The sequence below is a fragment of the Bombina bombina genome, chromosome 2 (genome assembly GCF_027579735.1).
Source record: "Bombina bombina isolate aBomBom1 chromosome 2, aBomBom1.pri, whole genome shotgun sequence".
Classification (NCBI taxonomy): domain Eukaryota; kingdom Metazoa; phylum Chordata; class Amphibia; order Anura; family Bombinatoridae; genus Bombina; species Bombina bombina.
The window spans coordinates 199,737,744-199,758,157 of NC_069500.1; the positions used below are offsets into that span (position 1 = coordinate 199,737,744).

The window sequence follows — 20,414 nt, forward strand, 5'->3', positions numbered from 1 at the left end:
CAGCTGCAGGCTTCTTGGCCTGTTTACCCTTGTTCCAAGCCTGGTTAGGTCTCCAGACTGACTTGGATTGGACAAAATTCCCCTCTTGCTTTGCAGCAGGGGAAGCTGAAGCGGGACCACCCTTGAAGTTCCGAAAATTATTTTGTTTGGTCCTGAAATAATCTCTTTCAGTTCAGGCCCGAATAGGGTCTTTCCTTTGAAAGGGATGCTTCAAAGTTTAGGTTTTGATGACACATCAGCAGACAAGGACTTAAGCTATAACGCTCTGCGCGCTAAAATGGAAAACCTGAATTCTTTGCCGCTAATTTAGCCAGTTGAAAAGCGCCATCTGTAATGAAAGAATTAGCCAACTTAAGGGCCTTAATTCTATCCATAATATCCTCTAATGGAGTCTCCATCTGAAGAGCCTCAGCTGCAGTAGTTACAGGAACAATGCAAGCAATAGGTTGTAGAAGAAAACCTTGATGAACAAAAAACATAATTTATGTAATAACTTACCTGATAAATTAATTTCTTTCATATTAGCAAGAGTCCATGAGATAGTGACGTATGGGATATACATTCCTACCAGGAGGGGCAAAGTTTCCCAAACCTTAAAATGCCTATAAATACAACCCTCACCACACCCAAGCATCAAAAATAAGGAATTGGAATAATTGTGCTTTATACAAAAACATCATAACCACCACAAAAAGGGTGGGCCTCATGGACTCTTGCTAATATGAAAGAAATGAATTTATCAGGTAAGTTATTACATAAATTATGTTTTCTTTCATGTAATTAGCAAGAGTCCATGAGCTAGTGACGTATGGGATAGCAGATACCCAAGATGTGGAACTTCCACGCAAGAGTCACTAGAGAGGGAGGGATAAAATAAAGACAGCCAATTCCGCTGAAAAATTAATCCACAACCCAAATCAAAAGTTTCAATTTTTATAATGAAAAAAACTGAAATTATAAGCAGAAGAATCAAACAAACTGCTGCCTGAAGTACTATTCTACCAAAAACTGCTTCTGAAGAAGAGAAAACATCAAAATGGTAGAAATTAGTAAAAGTATGCAAAGAAGACCAAGTCGTTGCTTTGCAAATCTGATCAACAGAAGCTTCATTCTTAAAAGCCCAGGAAGTAGAAACTTACCTAGTAGAATGAGCCGTAAACCTCTGAGGCGGGGATTAACCCGACTCCAAATAAGCATGATGAATAAAAAAAGCTTTAACCAAAATGCCAAAGAAATGACAGAAGCCTTCTGACCTTTCCTAAAACCAGAAAAGATAACAAATAGACTAGAAGTCTTTCTGAAATCTGAGTAGCTTCAACATAATATTTCAAAACTCTTACCACATCCAAAGAATGTAAGAATCTTTCCAAAGAATTCTTAGGATTAGGACACAAGGAAGGGACAATAATTCCTCTACTAATGTTGTTAGAATTCACAACTTTAGGTAAAAATTGAAATGAAGACAGCAAAACCACCTTATCCTGATGAAAACTCAGAAAAAGGAGACTCACAAGAAAGAGCAGATAACTCAAAAACTGTTCTAGCTGAAGAGATGTCTAAAAGGAACAATACTTTCCATGAAAGTAATTTAAATGTCCAAAGAAAGCATATGCTCAAACGGAAGAGCCTGTAAAGCCCTCAGAACCAAATTAAGACTCCAAGGAGGAGAAATTGGCTTAATGACAGGATTGATACGAACCAAAGCCTGAACAAAACAATGAATAACAGAAAGATTAGCAAATTTTTCTGTGAAAAAAGCACAAAAAAAGCAGAGATTTGTCCTTTCAAGGAACTTGCAGACAAAAACCCTTATCCAAACCATCCTGAAGAAACTATAAAATCCTAGGAATTCTAAAAGAATGCCAAGAGAATTTATGAGAAGAGCATCATGAGATTTAAATCTTCCAAACTCGATAATAAATCTTACTAGACACAGATTTACAAGCCTGCAACATAGTACTGATCACTGAGTCAGAGAAACTTCTATGACTAAGTACGTTAAATTTCCATACCATCAAATTAATAATTTGAGTTCCTGATGGAAAAAAACGAATGTTAAGATATAAGGTCTGGCCTTAAATGGAAGTGACCAAGATTGGCAACTGGACATCCGAACAAGAACCATATACCAAAACATGTGCGGCCATGCTGGAGCCACCAGCAACACAAAAGATTGCTCCCTGATGATTTTGAAAATCACTCTAAAAAGAAGAACCAGAGGCGAAAAAATATAGGCAGATTGAAAACTCCAAGGAAGTGTCAATGCATACACTGCTTCCGCCTGAGGATCCCTGGACCTGAATAGGCCCCTGGGAAGTTCCTTGTTTAGATGAGATGCCATCAGATCTATTTCTGGAAGCCCTCATATCTGAACAATTTGAAAACACACATCTGGGTAAAGAGACCATTCCCCCGGATGTAAAGCTTGATTGACAGAGATAATCCGCTTCCCAAATGTCTATACCTGGGAAATGGACCACAGAAATTAGACAGGAGCTGGATGTAGCCCAAGCAAATATCCAAGATACTTCTTTCACAGCCTAAGGACTGAGAGTCCCACCCTGATGATTGACATACGCCACAGTTGTGACATTGTCCGTCTGAAAAACAATAAACGTCTCTTTCATCATAAAGAAGCCAAAACTGAAGAACTGCATGGAGTTCCAAAATATCAAATGGTAATCTCGCCTCCTGAGATTTCCAAACCCCTTGTGCTGACAGAGATCCCCAGACAGCCTCCCAACATAAAAGACTCGCATCTGTAGTGATCATGGTCCAGGTTGATTGAACTGAAGAGACCCTTAGAAATAAATGATGGTGATCTAACCACCAAATCAAAGATAGTTGAACATTGGGATTCAAAGATATAAAAAGTGATATCCTAGAATCCCTGCACCATTAATTCAGCATAAAAAAATGGATAGGTTTCCTATGAAAATGAGCAAAGAGAATCGAATCCAATGCTTCAGCCATAAGACCTAAAACTTCCATGCATATATAGCAACTGAAGGAAATTATAGAGACTGAAGGTTCCAACAAACGGAACCCAATAAAATTGTCACTTGTCTGTTAGAGACAAAGACATTGACACAATCTATCTGGAAACCTAAAAAAGGTGACCCTTGTGTGAGGAATCAAGGAGCTTTTGATAAAAAGATCCTCTAACCATGTCTTGAAGAAACAACAAAAGTTGAATCGTATGAGATTCCGCAGAACGAAAAGACTGAGACAGTACCACGAGACCGTCCAAATAAGGAAACACTGAGAACCTTGAAAAGACTCTTAGAGCTGTCGCTAGACCAGAAGGAAAAGCAACAAATTGATAATGCTTGTCAAAAAAAGAGAATCTCAGAAAATTAAAATAATCTGAATGAAAACAGAAAATGAAGATATGCATCTATTGTATCTATTGTAAACAAATAATGCCATCACTGACCAAAAAGGCAGAATAGACCATATAAACACCATTCTAAAAGATGGTACATTTATATGATAATTCAAAAAGATTTTCTATCTTTGGGACAATGAATAGTTTTGAATAAAACCCCCAAACCCTGTTCCTAAAATGGAACTGGTATAAATACCCCAGAAAACTCCAGGTCTGAGCAGCGCCTTGAGCCCCAACGGGTGACCAGCTGCGCTTCACAAGTACCCAATACATATAGGACTGAAACACACTTCAGGAAAGTGTGAGCCTTACTGGAATAGCTGGAATATGATAGAGAAAAAAAGACTTCTCACAGACGGTTTTACTCTGAATCCTATTCTGTACCCAAATCTAAAATGTTTGGACCGAATTGAACCAAAACTTTAAAAAAGTCTTAACCTGCCCCATACCAGCTAAGCTGGAATAAGAACCGCACCTACATGCAAATTTGGGGAGCTGACTTTGATCTTTTAAATGGCTTAAATTGAATGAAGAAAACTTCCAATTATAAACATGTTACTTGGGGAAGAATTTAAGATTCCGTTCCTTAGTAAGAACAAAAACTAATATAAGCTTAAAATTTAGTCTTAGAACTCAATCTTGAAGCCCAGAGTAACAGTTGAAGAATTGAATCCAATTGTGAACCAAATAATTGATTACCTTGGAAAAAATATGGAATTTAGAAATCAAATTAGCATTCCAAGATTGAAATCACAAAGTTCTTCTAGCTAAAATAGCTAAAGACATAGATTAAACCTCATTTGCGAAAATATAAAAAAAATGACGACACAAATGAAATTATTAGCATGTTGATCAACTCAAGAATGCTAAACAAATCATAATCCGATACTTGTTGCACTAAAGTATCCAACCAGAAAGTTGAAGCAGTTGCAACATCAGCCAAATAAATTACAGGTCTAAGAAAAGTACCTGAAAATAAATAATTTTCCTAAAATAAGATACAAGTTTCCCATCTGAAGGAAAAAATAAATACTATTTGCTATAGGAATAATAGTATGTTTAGCAAGAGTAGAGATAGCCCCATTAACTTGGGGGATCGTTCCTCAAAACTTAAAACTAACTGCCGGCAAATAATACAATTTAAAAACCTTAAAGAAGGAATAAAAGAAATTCCCGGCCTATTCCATTCCCTAGTATCAGGAACTGGAAAAAACCCTCTGAAGAAACCACAGAAGGTTAATAAGCAGAATTTAAATGTTAGCTAGTCATAATCAAAAGAACTAGTTACTTCAATATCCAAAATAATCAACACCTTTTCAACAAAGAACGAATGTACTCTATTTAAAAATAAAAAAGTAGATTTGTTAGTGTCAATATCCGATGAAGAAAATTCTGAATGAGAAAAAACACCATCAGAGAAGGATAATTCAGTATGTTGTTGGTCATTTGAAACTTCATCAACTAAATGAGAAGTTTAAGAAAGACCTAAAAATGTTATTAGAAAATATTCTTATAAATTCCTAAGTATATCTTGTACATTAGATGTAAAAAGAATAGCAATATATAATGCATAAATACTAATGGACTCTGCATGTAAAAGTTTATCATAACTTATTACAAACCATAGCTAAAGATAAACATTCATAACATTAAAATAAATGAACTTAGCTTTGGTAGGACTGATATCAGTTATCAGGAATCCCTCAGCATTTTCTGATACAGGAACAGTTTTTGAAATATCTTGCAATATGTAATAGAAAAACAACATATAAAGCAAAATTATCAAATTCCTTAAATGACAGTTTCAGGAATGGGAAAAAAATGCAAACAGAACAGGCCTCTAGAAACCAGAAGCAACTAAAAAATGAGACTTAAATAATGTTAAAAATCTGGCGCCAAGAATGACGCCCACATATTTTTTGGCGCCAAAAACGTCTGCAACAAACATGAGAGCCAAAAATGACGCAACTACGTGAAAACTTCCGGCATCAACTAAAACGCTGGAAATGACGTCATTGACGTCAGACAAACGTCAATCTCGCGCCAAAAAAGTCTCGCGCCAAAAAATATGCAATAAATTCTAGCATTTTTTGCACCCGCGAGCCTAACAGCCCGCAATTTAAAGGAAAAAAGTCAATTGAAAATTTAGGTAAGAATTTTTTTTTAATTCATATGCATTTTCCCAAAAAAATGAAACTGACAGTCTGAATGAAGGAATACTGAATTATCCTAAATCATGGCAAATATAAGTTTAAACACATATATTTAAAACTTTACATATAAAGTGCCCACCATAGCTTTGAGTGTCATAAATAAAAATAAGACTTACTTACCCTAAGACACTCATCTACATATAGTAGATAGCCAAACCAGTACTGAAACGAGAATCAGTAGAGGTAATGGTATATAAGAGTATATCGTCGATCTGAAAAGGGAGGTAGGAGAACAAAACTCTACGACCGATAACAGAGAACCTATGAAATAGATCCCCTAGAGGAAGACCATTGTATTCAAATAGGCAATACTCTCTTCACATCCCTCTGACATTCACTGCACTCTGAGAGGAAAACCGGGCTTCAGCCTGCTGCGAAGCGCATATCAACGTAGAATCTAGCACAAACTTACTTCACCACCTCCATGGGAGGCAAAGTTTGTAAAACTGAATTGTGGGTGTGGTGAGGGGTGTATTTATAGGTATTTTAAGGTTTGGGAAACTTTGCCCCTCCTGGTAGGAATGTATATCCCATACGTCACTAGCTCATGGACTCTTGCTAATTACATGAAAGAAATTTTCTTTAGGAGACCCTCTAATTTTTTATCCATAGGATCTTTGAAAGCACAACTATCTCCAATAGGTATAGTAGTACGCTTGGCGAGAGTAGAAATAGCTCCCTCCACCTTATGAACCGTCTGCCACAAGTCCCTTATGGTGTCAGATATGGGAAACATTTTCTTAAAAACAGGAGGGGGAGCGAACGGTATACCTGGTCTATCCCACTCCTTAGTAACAATATCCGTAATCCTCTTAGGGACTGGAAAAACATCAGTGTAAACAGGAACCTCTAAGTATTTGTCCATTTTACACAATTTCCCTGGGACCACTATAGGGTCACAATCATCCAGAGTCGCCAATACCTCCCTGAGCAACAAGCGGAGGTGTTCAAGCTTAAATTTAAAGGTCGTCACATCAGAATCTGTCTGAGGGAGTGTCTTCCCTGAATCAGAAATCTCTCCCTCAGACAGCAAATCCCTTACCCCTACTTCAGAACATTGTGAGGGTATATCGGATACGGCTACTAAAGCGTCAGAAGGCTCAGCATTTGTTCTTAACCCAGAGCTGTCACACTTTCCTTGTAACCCAGGCAGTTTAGATAAAACCTCTGTGAGGGTTGTATTCATAACTGTGGCCATGTCTTGTAAAGTAAACGAATTTGACGCACTAGAGGTACTTGGTGTCACTTGTGTGGGCGTTACTGGTTGTGACACTTGGGTAGAGCTAGATGGCATAACCTCATTTCCTTCAGTCTGAGAATCATCTATTGCTATATTTTTAAGTGCTATAATATGATCTTTAAACTGAATAGACATATCAGTGCAAGTGGGACACATTCTAAGAGGGGGTTCCAAAATGGCTTCTAAACACAATGAACAAGGAGTTTCCTTGATGTGAGACATGTTAAACAGGCTAGTAATGACACAAGCAAGCTTGGAAAACACTTTATTCAAAGTAAATAATACTTAGAAAAAAAAGGTACTGTGCCTTTAAGAGAAAAAAAGATGCACAAACTCTGCAAAACAGTGTAAAAAAGCAGTAAACTTTTCGAAATTTTTACAGTGGAATCATAAAGCCTTAGTAATATTGCCCCATCAGACAAACGATTAACCCCTTAATGTAAAAACCGGATTGACAAAACGTCAAAAACCGGTATAAAAACGTTCAGCACCTTGCCACAGCTCTGCTGTGGCGCCTACCTGCCCTTAGGGATCGATTTGTGGGGAAAAAGCTTCCTTTAGGCCCTCAAGCACAGCAGGACCCTCTGGAGAAGCAGCTGGATGTCTTCTGTGTAAAAGAAACTGCGCAACTGAGGCGCGAAAATAGGTTCCTCCCACCTCACTCGATGTTAGTGGGGCCTAAAAGAAACACACCAAAGTGTTTCTAAACTAGCCATGTGGGTTAATAACCCTTAATAAGCCATAATTGAGCCCTCAAAGTCCCTCAAAAAAACAGAATTTATGTTTACCTGATAAATTACTTTCTCCAACGGTGTGTCCGGTCCACGGCGTCATCCTTACTTGTGGGATATTCTCTTCCCCAACAGGAAATGGCAAAGAGCCCAGCAAAGCTGGTCACATGATCCCTCCTAGGCTCCGCCTACCCCAGTCATTCGACCGACGTTAAGGAGGAATATTTGCATAGGAGAAACCATATGGTACCGTGGTGACTGTAGTTAAAGAAAATAAATATCAGACCTGATTAAAAAAACCAGGGCGGGCCGTGGACCGGACACACCGTTGGAGAAAGTAATTTATCAGGTAAACATAAATTCTGTTTTCTCCAACATAGGTGTGTCCGGTCCACGGCGTCATCCTTACTTGTGGGAACCAATACCAAAGCTTTAGGACACGGATGAAGGGAGGGAGCAAATCAGGTCACCTAAATGGAAGGCACCACGGCTTGCAAAACCTTTCTCCCAAAAATAGCCTCAGAAGAAGCAAAAGTATCAAACTTGTAAAATTTGGTAAAAGTGTGCAGTGAAGACCAAGTCGCTGCCCTACATATCTGATCAACAGAAGCCTCGTTCTTGAAGGCCCATGTGGAAGCCACAGCCCTAGTGGAATGAGCTGTGATTCTTTCGGGAGGCTGCCGTCCGGCAGTCTCGTAAGCCAATCTGATGATGCTTTTAATCCAAAAAGAGAGAGAGGTAGAAGTTGCTTTTTGACCTCTCCTTTTACCGGAATAAACAACAAACAAGGAAGATGTTTGTCTAAAATCCTTTGTAGCATCTAAATAGAATTTTAGAGCGCGAACAACATCCAAATTGTGCAACAAACGTTCCTTCTTTGAAACCGGTTTCGGACACAGAGAAGGTACGATAATCTCCTGGTTAATGTTTTTGTTAGAAACAACTTTTGGAAGAAAACCAGGTTTAGTACGTAAAACCACCTTATCTGCATGGAACACCAGATAAGGAGGAGAACACTGCAGAGCAGATAATTCTGAAACTCTTCTAGCAGAAGAAATTGCAACTAAAAACAAAACTTTCCAAGATAATAACTTAATATCAACGGAATGCAAGGGTTCAAACGGAACCCCCTGAAGAACTGAAAGAACTAAATTGAGACTCCAAGGAGGAGTCAAAGGTTTGTAAACAGGCTTAATTCTAACCAGAGCCTGAACAAAGGCTTGAACATCTGGCACAGCGGCCAGCTTTTTGTGAAGTAACACAGACAAGGCAGCAATCTGTCCCTTCAGGGAACTTGCAGATAATCCTTTTTCCAATCCTTCTTGAAGGAAGGATAGAATCCTAGGAATCTTAACCTTGTCCCAAGGGAATCCTTTAGATTCACACCAACAGATATATTTTTTCCAAATTTTGTGGTAAATCTTTCTAGTTACAGGCTTTCTGGCCTGAACAAGAGTATCGATAACAGAATCTGAGAATCCTCGCTTCGATAAGATCAAGCGTTCAATCTCCAAGCAGTCAGCTGGAGTGAAACCAGATTCGGATGTTCGAACGGACCCTGAACAAGAAGGTCTCGTCTCAAAGGTAGCTTCCAAGGAGGAGCCGATGACATATTCACCAGATCTGCATACCAAGTCCTGCGTGGCCACGCAGGAGCTATCAAGATCACCGACGCCCTCTCCTGATTGATCCTGGCTACCAGCCTGGGGATGAGAGGAAACGGCGGGAACACATAAGCTAGTTTGAAGGTCCAAGGTGCTACTAGTGCATCCACTAGAGCCGCCTTGGGATCCCTGGATCTGGACCCGTAGCAAGGAACTTTGAAGTTCTGACGAGAGGCCATCAGATCCATGTCTGGAATGCCCCACAGCTGAGTGACTTGGGCAAAGATTTCCGGATGGAGTTCCCACTCCCCCGGATGCAATGTCTGACGACTCAGAAAATCCGCTTCCCAATTTTCCACTCCTGGGATGTGGATAGCAGACAGGTGGCAGGAGTGAGACTCCGCCCATAGAATGATTTTGGTCACTTCTTCCATCGCCAGGGAACTCCTTGTTCCCCCCTGATGGTTGATGTACGCAACAGTTGTCATGTTGTCTGATTGAAACCGTATGAACTTGGGCCTCGCTAGCTGAGGCCAAGCCTTGAGAGCATTGAATATCGCTCTCAGTTCCAGAATATTTATCGGTAGAAGAGATTCTTCCCGAGACCAAAGACCCTGAGCTTTCAGGGATCCCCAGACCGCGCCCCAGCCCATCAGACTGGCGTCGGTCGTGACAATGACCCACTCTGGTCTGCGGAATGTCATCCCTCGTGACAGGTTGTCCAGGGACAGCCACCAACGGAGTGAGTCTCTGGTCCTCTGATTTACTTGTATCTTCGGAGACAAGTCTGTATAGTCCCCATTCCACTGACTGAGCATGCACAGTTGTAATGGTCTTAGATGAATGCGTGCAAAAGGAACTATGTCCATTGCCGCTACCATCAACCCGATCACTTCCATGCACTGAGCTATGGAAGGAAGAGGAACGGAATGAAGTATCCGACAAGAGTCTAGAAGTTTTGTTTTTCTGGCCTCTGTCAGAAAAATCCTCATTTCTAAGGAGTCTATTATTGTTCCCAAGAAGGGAACCCTTGTTGACGGAGATAGAGAACTCTTTTCCACGTTCACTTCCCATCCGTGAGATCTGAGAAAGGCCAGGACAATGTCCGTGTGAGCCTTTGCTTGAGGAAGGGACGACGCTTGAATCAGAATGCCGTCCAAGTAAGGTACTACAGCAATGCCCCTTGGTCTTAGCACAGCTAGAAGGGACCCTAGTACCTTTGTGAAAATCCTTGGAGCAGTGGCTAATCCGAAAGGAAGCGCCACGAACTGGTAATGTTTGTCCAGGAATGCGAACCTCAGGAACCGATGATGTTCCTTGTGGATAGGAATATGTAGATACGCATCCTTTAAATCCACCGTGGTCATGAATTGACCTTCCTGGATGGAAGGAAGAATAGTTCGAATGGTTTCCATCTTGAACGATGGAACCTTGAGAAACTTGTTTAAGATCTTGAGATCTAAGATTGGTCTGAACGTTCCCTCTTTTTTGGGAACTATAAACAGATTGGAGTAGAACCCCATCCCTTGTTCTCTTAATGGAACAGGATGAATCACTCCCATTTTTAACAGGTCTTCTACACAATGTAAGAATGCCTGTCTTTTTATGTGGTCTGAAGACAACTGAGACCTGTGGAACCTCCCCCTTTGGGGAAGTCCCTTGAATTCCAGAAGATAACCTTGGGAGACTATTTCTAGCGCCCAAGGATCCAGAACATCTCTTGCCCAAGCCTGAGCGAAGAGAGAGAGTCTGCCCCCCACCAGATCCGGTCCCGGATCGGGGGCCAACATTTCATGCTGTCTTGGTAGCAGTGGCAGGTTTCTTGGCCTGCTTTCCCTTGTTCCAGCCTTGCATTGGTCTCCAAGCTGGCTTGGCTTGAGAAGTATTACCCTCTTGCTTAGAGGACGTAGCACTTTGGGCTGGTCCGTTTCTACGAAAGGGACGAAAATTAGGTTTATTTTTTGCCTTGAAAGGCCGATCCTGAGGAAGGGCGTGGCCCTTACCCCCAGTGATATCAGAGATAATCTCTTTCAAGTCAGGGCCAAACAGCGTTTTCCCCTTGAAAGGAATGTTAAGTAGCTTGTTCTTGGAAGACGCATCAGCCGACCAAGATTTCAACCAAAGCGCTCTGCGCGCCACAATAGCAAACCCAGAATTCTTAGCCGCTAACCTAGCCAATTGCAAAGTGGCGTCTAGGGTGAAAGAATTAGCCAATTTGAGAGCATTGATTCTGTCCATAATCTCCTCATAAGGAGGAGAATCACTATCGACCGCCTTTATCAGCTCATCGAACCAGAAACATGCGGCTGTAGCGACAGGGACAATGCATGAAATTGGTTGTAGAAGGTAACCCTGCTGAACAAACATCTTTTTAAGCAAACCTTCTAATTTTTTATCCATAGGATCTTTGAAAGCACAACTATCCTCTATGGGTATAGTGGTGCGTTTGTTTAAAGTGGAAACCGCTCCCTCGACCTTGGGGACTGTCTGCCATAAGTCCTTTCTGGGGTCGACCATAGGAAACAATTTTTTAAATATGGGGGGAGGGACGAAAGGAATACCGGGCCTTTCCCATTCTTTATTAACAATGTCCGCCACCCGCTTGGGTATAGGAAAAGCTTCTGGGAGCCCCGGCACCTCTAGGAACTTGTCCATTTTACATAGTTTCTCTGGGATGACCAACTTGTCACAATCATCCAGAGTGGATAATACCTCCTTAAGCAGAATGCGGAGATGTTCCAACTTAAATTTAAATGCAATCACATCAGGTTCAGCTTGTTGAGAAATGTTCCCTGAATCAGTAATTTCTCCCTCAGACAAAACCTCCCTGGCCCCATCAGACTGAGTTAGGGGCCCTTCAGAAATATTAATATCAGCGTCGTCATGCTCTTCAGTATCTAAAACAGAGCAGTCGCGCTTACGCTGATAAGTGTTCATTTTGGCTAAAATGTTTTTGACAGAATTATCCATTACAGCCGTTAATTGTTGCATAGTAAGGAGTATTGGCGCGCTAGATGTACTAGGGGCCTCCTGAGTGGGCAAGACTCGTGTAGACGAAGGAGGGAATGATGCAGTACCATGCTTACTCCCCTCACTTGAGGAATCATCTTGGGCATCATTGTCATTGTCACATAAATCACATTTATTTAAATGAATAGGAATTCTGGCTTCCCCACATTCAGAACACAGTCTATCTGGTAGTTCAGACATGTTAAACAGGCATAAACTTGATAACAAGTACAAAAAACGTTTTAAAATAAAACCGTTACTGTCACTTTAAATTTTAAACTGAACACACTTTATTACTGCAAATGCGAAAAAACATGAAGGAATTGTACAAAATTCACCAAATTTTCACCACAGTGTCTTAAAGCCTTAAAAGTATTGCACACCAAATTTGGAAGCTTTAACCCTTAAAATAACGGAACCGGAGCCGTTTTGAACTTTAACCCCTTTACAGTCCCTGGTACCTGCTTTGCTGAGACCCAACCAAGCCCCAAGGGGAATACGATACCAAATGACGCCTTCAGAAAGTCTTTTCTAAGTATCAGAGCTCCTCTCACATGCGACTGCATGCCATGCCTCTCAAAAACAAGTGCGCAACACCGGCGCGAAAATGAGGCTCTGCCTATGCTTTGGGAAAGCCCCTAAAGAATAAGGTGTCTAAAACAGTGCCTGCCGATATTATTATATCAAAATACCCAGATAAAATGATTCCTCAAGGCTAAATATGTGTTAATAATCAATCGATTTAGCCCAAAAAAAGTCTACAGTCTTAATAAGCCCTTTTTTGAAGCCCTTATTTACAATCGTAATAAACATGGCTTACCGGATCCCAGAGGGAAAATGACAGCTTCCAGCATTACATCGTCTTGTTAGAATGTGTCATACCTCAAGCAGCAAGAGACTGCTCACTGTTCCCCCAACTGAAGTTAATTGCTCTCAACAGTCCTGTGTGGAACAGCCATGGATTTTAGTGACGGTTGCTAAAATCATTTTCCTCATACAAACAGAAATCTTCATCTCTTTTCTGTTTCTGAGTAAATAGTACATACCAGCACTATTTCAAAATAACAAACTCTTGATTGAATAATAAAAACTACAGTTAAACACTAAAAAACTCTAAGCCATCTCCGTGGAGATGTTGCCTGTACAACGGCAAAGAGAATGACTGGGGTAGGCGGAGCCTAGGAGGGATCATGTGACCAGCTTTGCTGGGCTCTTTGCCATTTCCTGTTGGGGAAGAGAATATCCCACAAGTAAGGATGACGCCGTGGACCGGACACACCTATGTTGGAGAAATGTTAATCTTTCAATAAAAAATAGTTTTTCTACAAGTGTCACCAGTAACAACTGAGCCCTTTATGCAAGCTGGGATTCCCTACTAAGTATCAGAATACAGCTTACCCTTCCCTCATGGGGATACTGCCTGCCTTTTCTAGAATTATCACAGTCTGTCTAGAAAAACATTGACTGAACATACCTCAATGCAGCTTAGCATGCAAACCGTTCCCCCAACTGAAGTTCTCCTGTACTCCTCAGCCTCTGTGGGAACAGCAGTGGATCTTAGTTACAAAGTGCTAAGATCATCATCCTCCTTGCAGAAATCTTCATCCCTTTTCTGCCAGAGAGTGAATAGTACACACCGATACCATTTAAAATAAACTTTTGCTTGAGAAAATAAAAACTAACATTTTTGTCACCACACTCACATTACCCTTCCTAGTACTTAGAGTAGGCAAAGAGAATGACTGGGTGGTGGAGCTAAGGGAGGAGCTATATAGACAGCTCTGCTGTGGGTGCTCTCTTTGCCACTTCCTGTTAGGAAGGAGAATATCCCACAAGTATGGATGAATCCGTGGACTCGATACATCTTGCAAGAGAAAAGGATTGGAGTGTCAGAGGGCACCAGATGAGTTATGCACCTATGTTTAATCCAAATTAAATACAGTGACAGATCGTGATTTATGGACAAAGATGTGAAACATATTAACAGTATCAGAGGCTATGGGTCCCATGTATGACATGTTTTTGAATATGGGGTTTTGAACTACAAGGCTTAGTATTTTTTTCTTGCAAATTTAATCCTCCAACCATGCTTTTGGAAAAGAACTAAGTTTCTGATAAGTGTACACTGTATACGGACTAGTTGTCAAACTAAGTGTTTTTCATTTTTTTTCTGGACTTTTATGACATTTGCAAAGTGATTTTCTTGGTTGCAACCCAATTATAGGGAGACGTCCCTTTGCCGTCATAATTTATGTAAGAACTTACCTGATAAATTAATTTCTTTCATATTGGCAAGAGTCCATGAGCTAGTGACATATGGGATATACAATCCTACCAGGAGGGGCAAAGTTTCCCAAACCTCAAAATGCCTATAAATACACCCCTCACCACACCCACAATTCAGTTTAACGAATTCTGTTGTTTTTGATGCCACTATTTGTCTGCGAAATACAAATCGTATAAAAAAACTTTTTTTTAACTTCTTTGCAAACTTTGGATCTTGCTGAAATTATTTACACACAACTTCTGCAGTCATAAGACAGATGGTTGTAAAAAGCTTCTCTGGGGCTTTCTTTGTTCAGAAACAGCAGACACAGATGGCTTTGCAAAATGTTTTTGTCAATTAGAAAGCCGCTAATTTCAGCTGCGCACCAAACTTAAAATTCCTGACAGTGAAGTGATTAATCTGTTAGTTTGTAAGATTCATTTTTACTGTAGTGTAGAGATTACTGTGTGACATAGTACCTACGTCTATTAGTGTCTTTAGTAGTACATTTAAGAAACTTCAAACATCACTGTATATATTTCTTTCATACGTTGTACATAATCATTCATTAGTATATTTTAATGTCAAACTACTTTTTATGATTTAAATTCTTTAAGAGCGTTCACATCAAAGACTTACTTACCCCTAATAGCGAGAATGCAGCTAGAGCAAATCTAGACTAGACTCCATAGTAAGCAGCAAGACGTTCTTTAAGAGGAAGAGGAAATTGGTCTGAGAATCGCCTCCAATTTTCATCCCCTACTTGGTTTTTAAACCCATGAAGAATCTAAAATATAAATTAATCAACAAACAGTTAAAATAGACAGAAAATGCATGTAATTTAACAATTACAGGGAAGAATATATATATATATATATATTTTTTTGAGATCAATAAAAAAAATGCTTACCTGATAAACTAATTTCTTTCATGATGGTAGGAGTCCAAGAGTCATCACGTGTTGAAAATCCTCTGGTGACCACTAGGAGGAGGCAATAGATACCCCAACACACTACCCATTATCCTCAGTCATACATATATAGCCAGGGCAAAAGAAGTGCAAAAAAAGTGCTGAGTTAGACACCATTTCCCTGGGTCAAGACATTGGCAATTTAAATTCAGCCACCCAATTGTTCGCACCCGGAATGTGGATAGTATAAACAGGACGTTCTGAACAGCTGATGATACAGGACACTGCCCTCATCACTAAGGAAATGCAGATTTCTCCATGATGATTGGCATACACCGCTGCTATGACATCCACAGAAAAGATTCCTGTCTGAGGTCAGGCAAGCTCTGGAGATTTCCTGCGTTCTTTAGCGACCCCCAGACTGCACCCCAACCTAACAGGGTGTTATCCATGGAAATTACTACCCACACTGGCTGCAGAAAGAGGTGGCCCGAAACCTAGGAATGGTGAACCTGGTACCATATGAGAGACGACACACACAAATCTTCGTGATCCCCATTCCATCAAAGCAGCGTCTGCAGTTCGAGGTCAAGTTCCATGCACTGAGCAACAAAAGGGAGAGTATTCAGATACAGAAGGGCAGAAGCCTAATGCAGCTTCTGCCTACCATAATCTGTCAGAGACCGAAACATAGTCACTGAATTGATTATGAACACCAGAAATGATACACGAGTCAGAGGAGTTAAGGGGCTCTTTCGACAAATTGTCTTCCAAGTGTGACTCTGAAGCAACTGAAGTACCCTCAGAGGTCATCCAAATAAGGAACTACCGAGATTTCCTGAGCTCGAGTTACAGTCAGAGCTCCCAGCACTTCAGTAAACACAGGCAGCTGTAGGGCCACAAACGGATGCTTTTTTAGAAAAGCAAATTACAGGAACTCTACATGATCCATGTGAATAAGGATATATAAATAAGCATCTTTTAAGTCTATAGACTTAAAAAAAGAAAGTAAAGACTAAAATAGTCTTCATCTTGAATGTAGGAGCTTTCAGGAACCTGCTCAATATTTTGAGATCCAAAACAGACCGAAAAGTACACTCTTTGCTGCTATAAAGAAATTTTAAAGAAAAAAAACAAACAAAATTTATGCTTACCTGATAAATGTATTTCTCTTGTGGTGTATCCAGTCCATGGGTTCATCCATTACTTGTGGGATATTCTCCTTCCCAACAGGAAGCTGCAAGAAGACACCCACAGCAGAGCTGTCTATATAGCTCCTCCCCTAACTGCCACCCCCAGTCATTCGACCGAAGACAAGCAAGAAAAAAGGAGAAACTATAGGGTGCAGTGGTGACTGTAGTTTAAAAATAAAAAACACCTGCCTTAAAATGACAGTGCGGGCCGTGGACTGGATACACCTTTACAAGAGAAAACAAAATGTATGCTTACCTGATAAATGTATTTCTCTTGTAAAGGTGTATCCAGCCCACGGGTTCATCCATTAGTTGTGGGATACCAATACCAAAGCTTTAGGACACGGATAAAGGGAAGGACAAGGCACTGCCTGTAAGACCTTTCTCCCAAAAATAGCCTCCGAAGAAGCAAAAGTATTGAATTTGTAGAATTTAGAAAAAGTATGAAGCGAAGACCAAGTCGCCGCCTTACAAATCTGTTCAACAGACGCCTCATTTTTAAAAGCCCATGTGGAAGCCACCCCTCTAGGAATGAGCTGTAATTCTTTCAGGAGGCTGCTGGCCAGCAGTCTCATAAGCTAAGCGTATTATGCTTCTCAGCCAAAAAGAAAGAGAAGTTGCCGAAGCCTTTTGGCCTCTCCTCTGTCCAGAGTAGACAACAAACAAAGCAGATGTTTGACGAAAATCCTTCGTAGCTTGTAAATAAAATTTTAAAGCACGAACCACATCAAGATTGTGTAAAAGACGTTCCTTCTTTGAGGAAGGATTAGGACATAATGAAGGAACAACAATCTCCTGATTGATATTCTTATTAGATACTACCTTAGGAAGAAACCCAGGGTTGGTACGCAAAACTACCTTATCTGCATGGAAAATCAGATAAGGGGAATCACACTGTAAAGCAGATAACTCCGAAACTCTTCGAGCCGAGGACATAGCTACTAAAAACAGAACTTTCCAAGATAAAAGTTTAATATCTATGGAATGCAAAGGTTCAAACGGAACCCCTTGAAGAACTTTAAGAACAAATTTAAACTCCATGGCGGAGCAACAGGTTTAAACACAGGCTTGATTCTAACTAAAGCCTGACAAAACGCCTGAACGTCTGGAACCTCAGCCAGACGTTTGTGCAAAAGAATAGACAGAGCAGAAATCTGTCCCTTTAAGGAACTAGCAGACCATCCTTTCTCCAATCCCTCTTGGAGAAAGGATAAGATTCTAGGAATCCTGACTTTACTCCATGAGTAACCCTTGGATTCACACCAATGAAGATATTTACACCATATCTTATGATAGATTTTCCTGGTGACAGGCTTTCGAGCCTGAATTAAGGTATCAAAGACCGACTCGGAAAAACCACGCTTTGATAGAATTAAGCGTTCAATCTCCAAGCAGTCAGAAGCAGAAAAATTAGATTTGGATGTTTGAAAGGACCTTGAAGTAGAAGGTCCTGCCTCAGCGGCAGAGTCCATGGTGGAAAGGATGACATGTCCACCAGATCTGCATACCAAGTCCTGCGTGGCCACGCAGGAGCTATCAAAATCACTGAAGCTCTCTCCTGCTTGATCTTGGCAATCAGACGAGGGAGCAGAGGAAAAGGTGGAAACACATAAGCCAGGCTGAAGGACCAGGGCGCTGCTAGAGCATCTATCAGCGCTGCCTTGGGATCCCTGGACCTGGACCCGTAAATAGGAAGCTTGGTGTTCTGACGAGACGCCATGAGATCCAGTTCTGGTTTGCCCCATAGTTGAACCAACTGGGCAAATACCTCCGGATGGAGCTCCCCCTCACCTGGATGAAAAGTCTGCCGACTTAGGAAATCCGCCTCCCAGTTCTCTACTCCTGGGATATGGATAGCTGAGAGATGGCAAGAGTGAACCTCTGCCCATAGAATTATCTTTGAAACCTCCAACATTGCCAGGGGGCTCCTTGTACCCCCCTTATGGTTGATATAGGCTACAGTCGTGATGTTGTCCGACAGAAATCTGATGAACCTGACTGCAGCTAGCTGAGGCCAAGCCTGAAGAGCATTGAATATCGCTCTTAGTTCCAGAATGTTTATCGGAAGGAGGGCTTCTTCCTGAGTCCATGAACCCTGAGCCTTCAGGGAGTTCCAGACTGCGCCCCAGCCCAGAAGGCTGGCATCTGTCGTCACTATAGTCCATTCTGGCCTGTGGAAACTCATTCCCCTGGACAGATGGACCCGAGATAGCCACCAGAGAAGAGAATCCCTGGTCTCTTGATCCAGATTTAGCAGAGGGGACAAATCTGTGTAATCCCCATTCCACTGATTGAGCATGCAAAGTTGCAGTGGTCTGAGATGTAGGCGGGCAAACGGAACTATGTCCATTGCCGCTACCATTAGGCCGATTACTTCCATACACTGAGCCACTGACGGCTGAGAAGTGGAATAAAGAGCACGGCAGGAAGTTAGAAGCTTTGACAACCTGACCTCTGTCAGAAAAATCTTCATTTCTACTGAATCTATCAGAGTTCCTAGGAAGGCAACTCTTGTGAGAGGGGAGAGAGAACTCTTTCCTTCGTTCACCTTCCACCCGTGAGACCTCAAGAATGCCAGAACAATATCCGTATGGGACTTGGCGATTTGAAAATTCGACGCCTGTATCAGAATGTCGTCTAGGTAAGGAGCCACCGCTATGCCTCGTGGCCTTAGAACCGCCAGTAGGGACCCTAGAACCTTCGTAAAGATTCTTGGTGCTGTGGCTAACCCGAAGGGAAGCGCCACAAACTGGTAATGCCTGTCTAGGAAGGCGAACTTGAGAAACCGATGATGATCTCTGTGTATCGGAATGTGAAGATAAGCATCCTTTAAGTCCACGGTAGTCATATATTGACCCTCCTGGATCATAGGTAGGATGGTTCGAATAGTCTCCATCTTGAAGGATGGGACCCTGAGAAATTTGTTTAGGATCTTGAGATCCAATATTGGTCTGAAAGTTCCCTCTTTTTTGGGAACTATAAACAGATTTGAATAGAATCCCTGCCCCTGTTCCTCCCTTGGAACTGGGTGGATCACTCCCATAACCAGAAGGTCTTGGACGCAACTTAAGAATGCCTCTCTCTTTATCTGGTTTGCAGATAATTGTGATAGATTAAATCTCCCCTTTGGAGATGAGGCTTTGAAATCCAGAAGATATCCCTGGGAAACAATCTCCAGAGCCCAGGGATCCTGGACGTCTCTTGTCCAAGCGAAGAGAGAAAGTCTGCCCCCAACTAGATCCGGTCCCGGATCGGGGGCTACTACTCCATGCTGTCTTAGAGGCAGCAGCAGGTTTTTGGCCTGCTTTTCCTTGTTCCAAGCCTGGTTAGGTCTCCAGACTGGCTTGGACTGGGCAAAATTTCCTTCTTGTTTTGCAAAAGAGGAAGTTGAAGCTGCGCCACTCTTGAAGTTTCGAAAGGAACAAAAATTAATCTGTTTGGTCCTTAATTTGTTGGACCTATCCTGGGGAAGGGCGTGGCCTTTTCCTCCAGTAATATCAGAAATGATCTCCTTCAATCCAGGCCCGAATAGGGTCTGCCCTTTGAAGGGGATGTTGAGAAGCTTAGACTTTGAAGTAACGTCAGCTGACCAGGATTTAAGCCATAGCGCCCTACGTGCCTGAATGGCAAAACCTGAATTCTTAGCCGTTAGCTTTGTTAAATGAAAAACGGCGTCAGAAATAAATGAATTGGCTAACTTAAGAGCTTTAAGCCTGTCTAGGATATCATCCAACGGGGTCTCCACCTGTAGAGCCTCTTCAAGAGACTCGAACCAGAAAGCCGCTGCAGCAGTGACTGGGGCAATGCATGCAAGAGGCTGGAGAATAAAACCTTGTTGTATAAAGATTTTCTTAAGGAAA

At 41.4% G+C, this 20,414-nt stretch overlaps 1 protein-coding gene across 1 annotated transcript in view; it reads right to left on the minus strand.

Annotated features, from left to right (window-relative positions):
- Positions 1 to 20,414, minus strand: part of TNPO1 (transportin 1) — a 949,742-nt gene that overhangs the window by 16,038 nt on the left and 913,290 nt on the right. The window contains exon 21 of the mRNA XM_053699707.1: positions 15,095 to 15,238. Coding sequence (XP_053555682.1) covers positions 15,131 to 15,238 — 108 coding nt within the window. The 3' untranslated portion in view covers positions 15,095 to 15,130. The remainder of the gene's footprint in view (positions 1 to 15,094; positions 15,239 to 20,414) is intronic.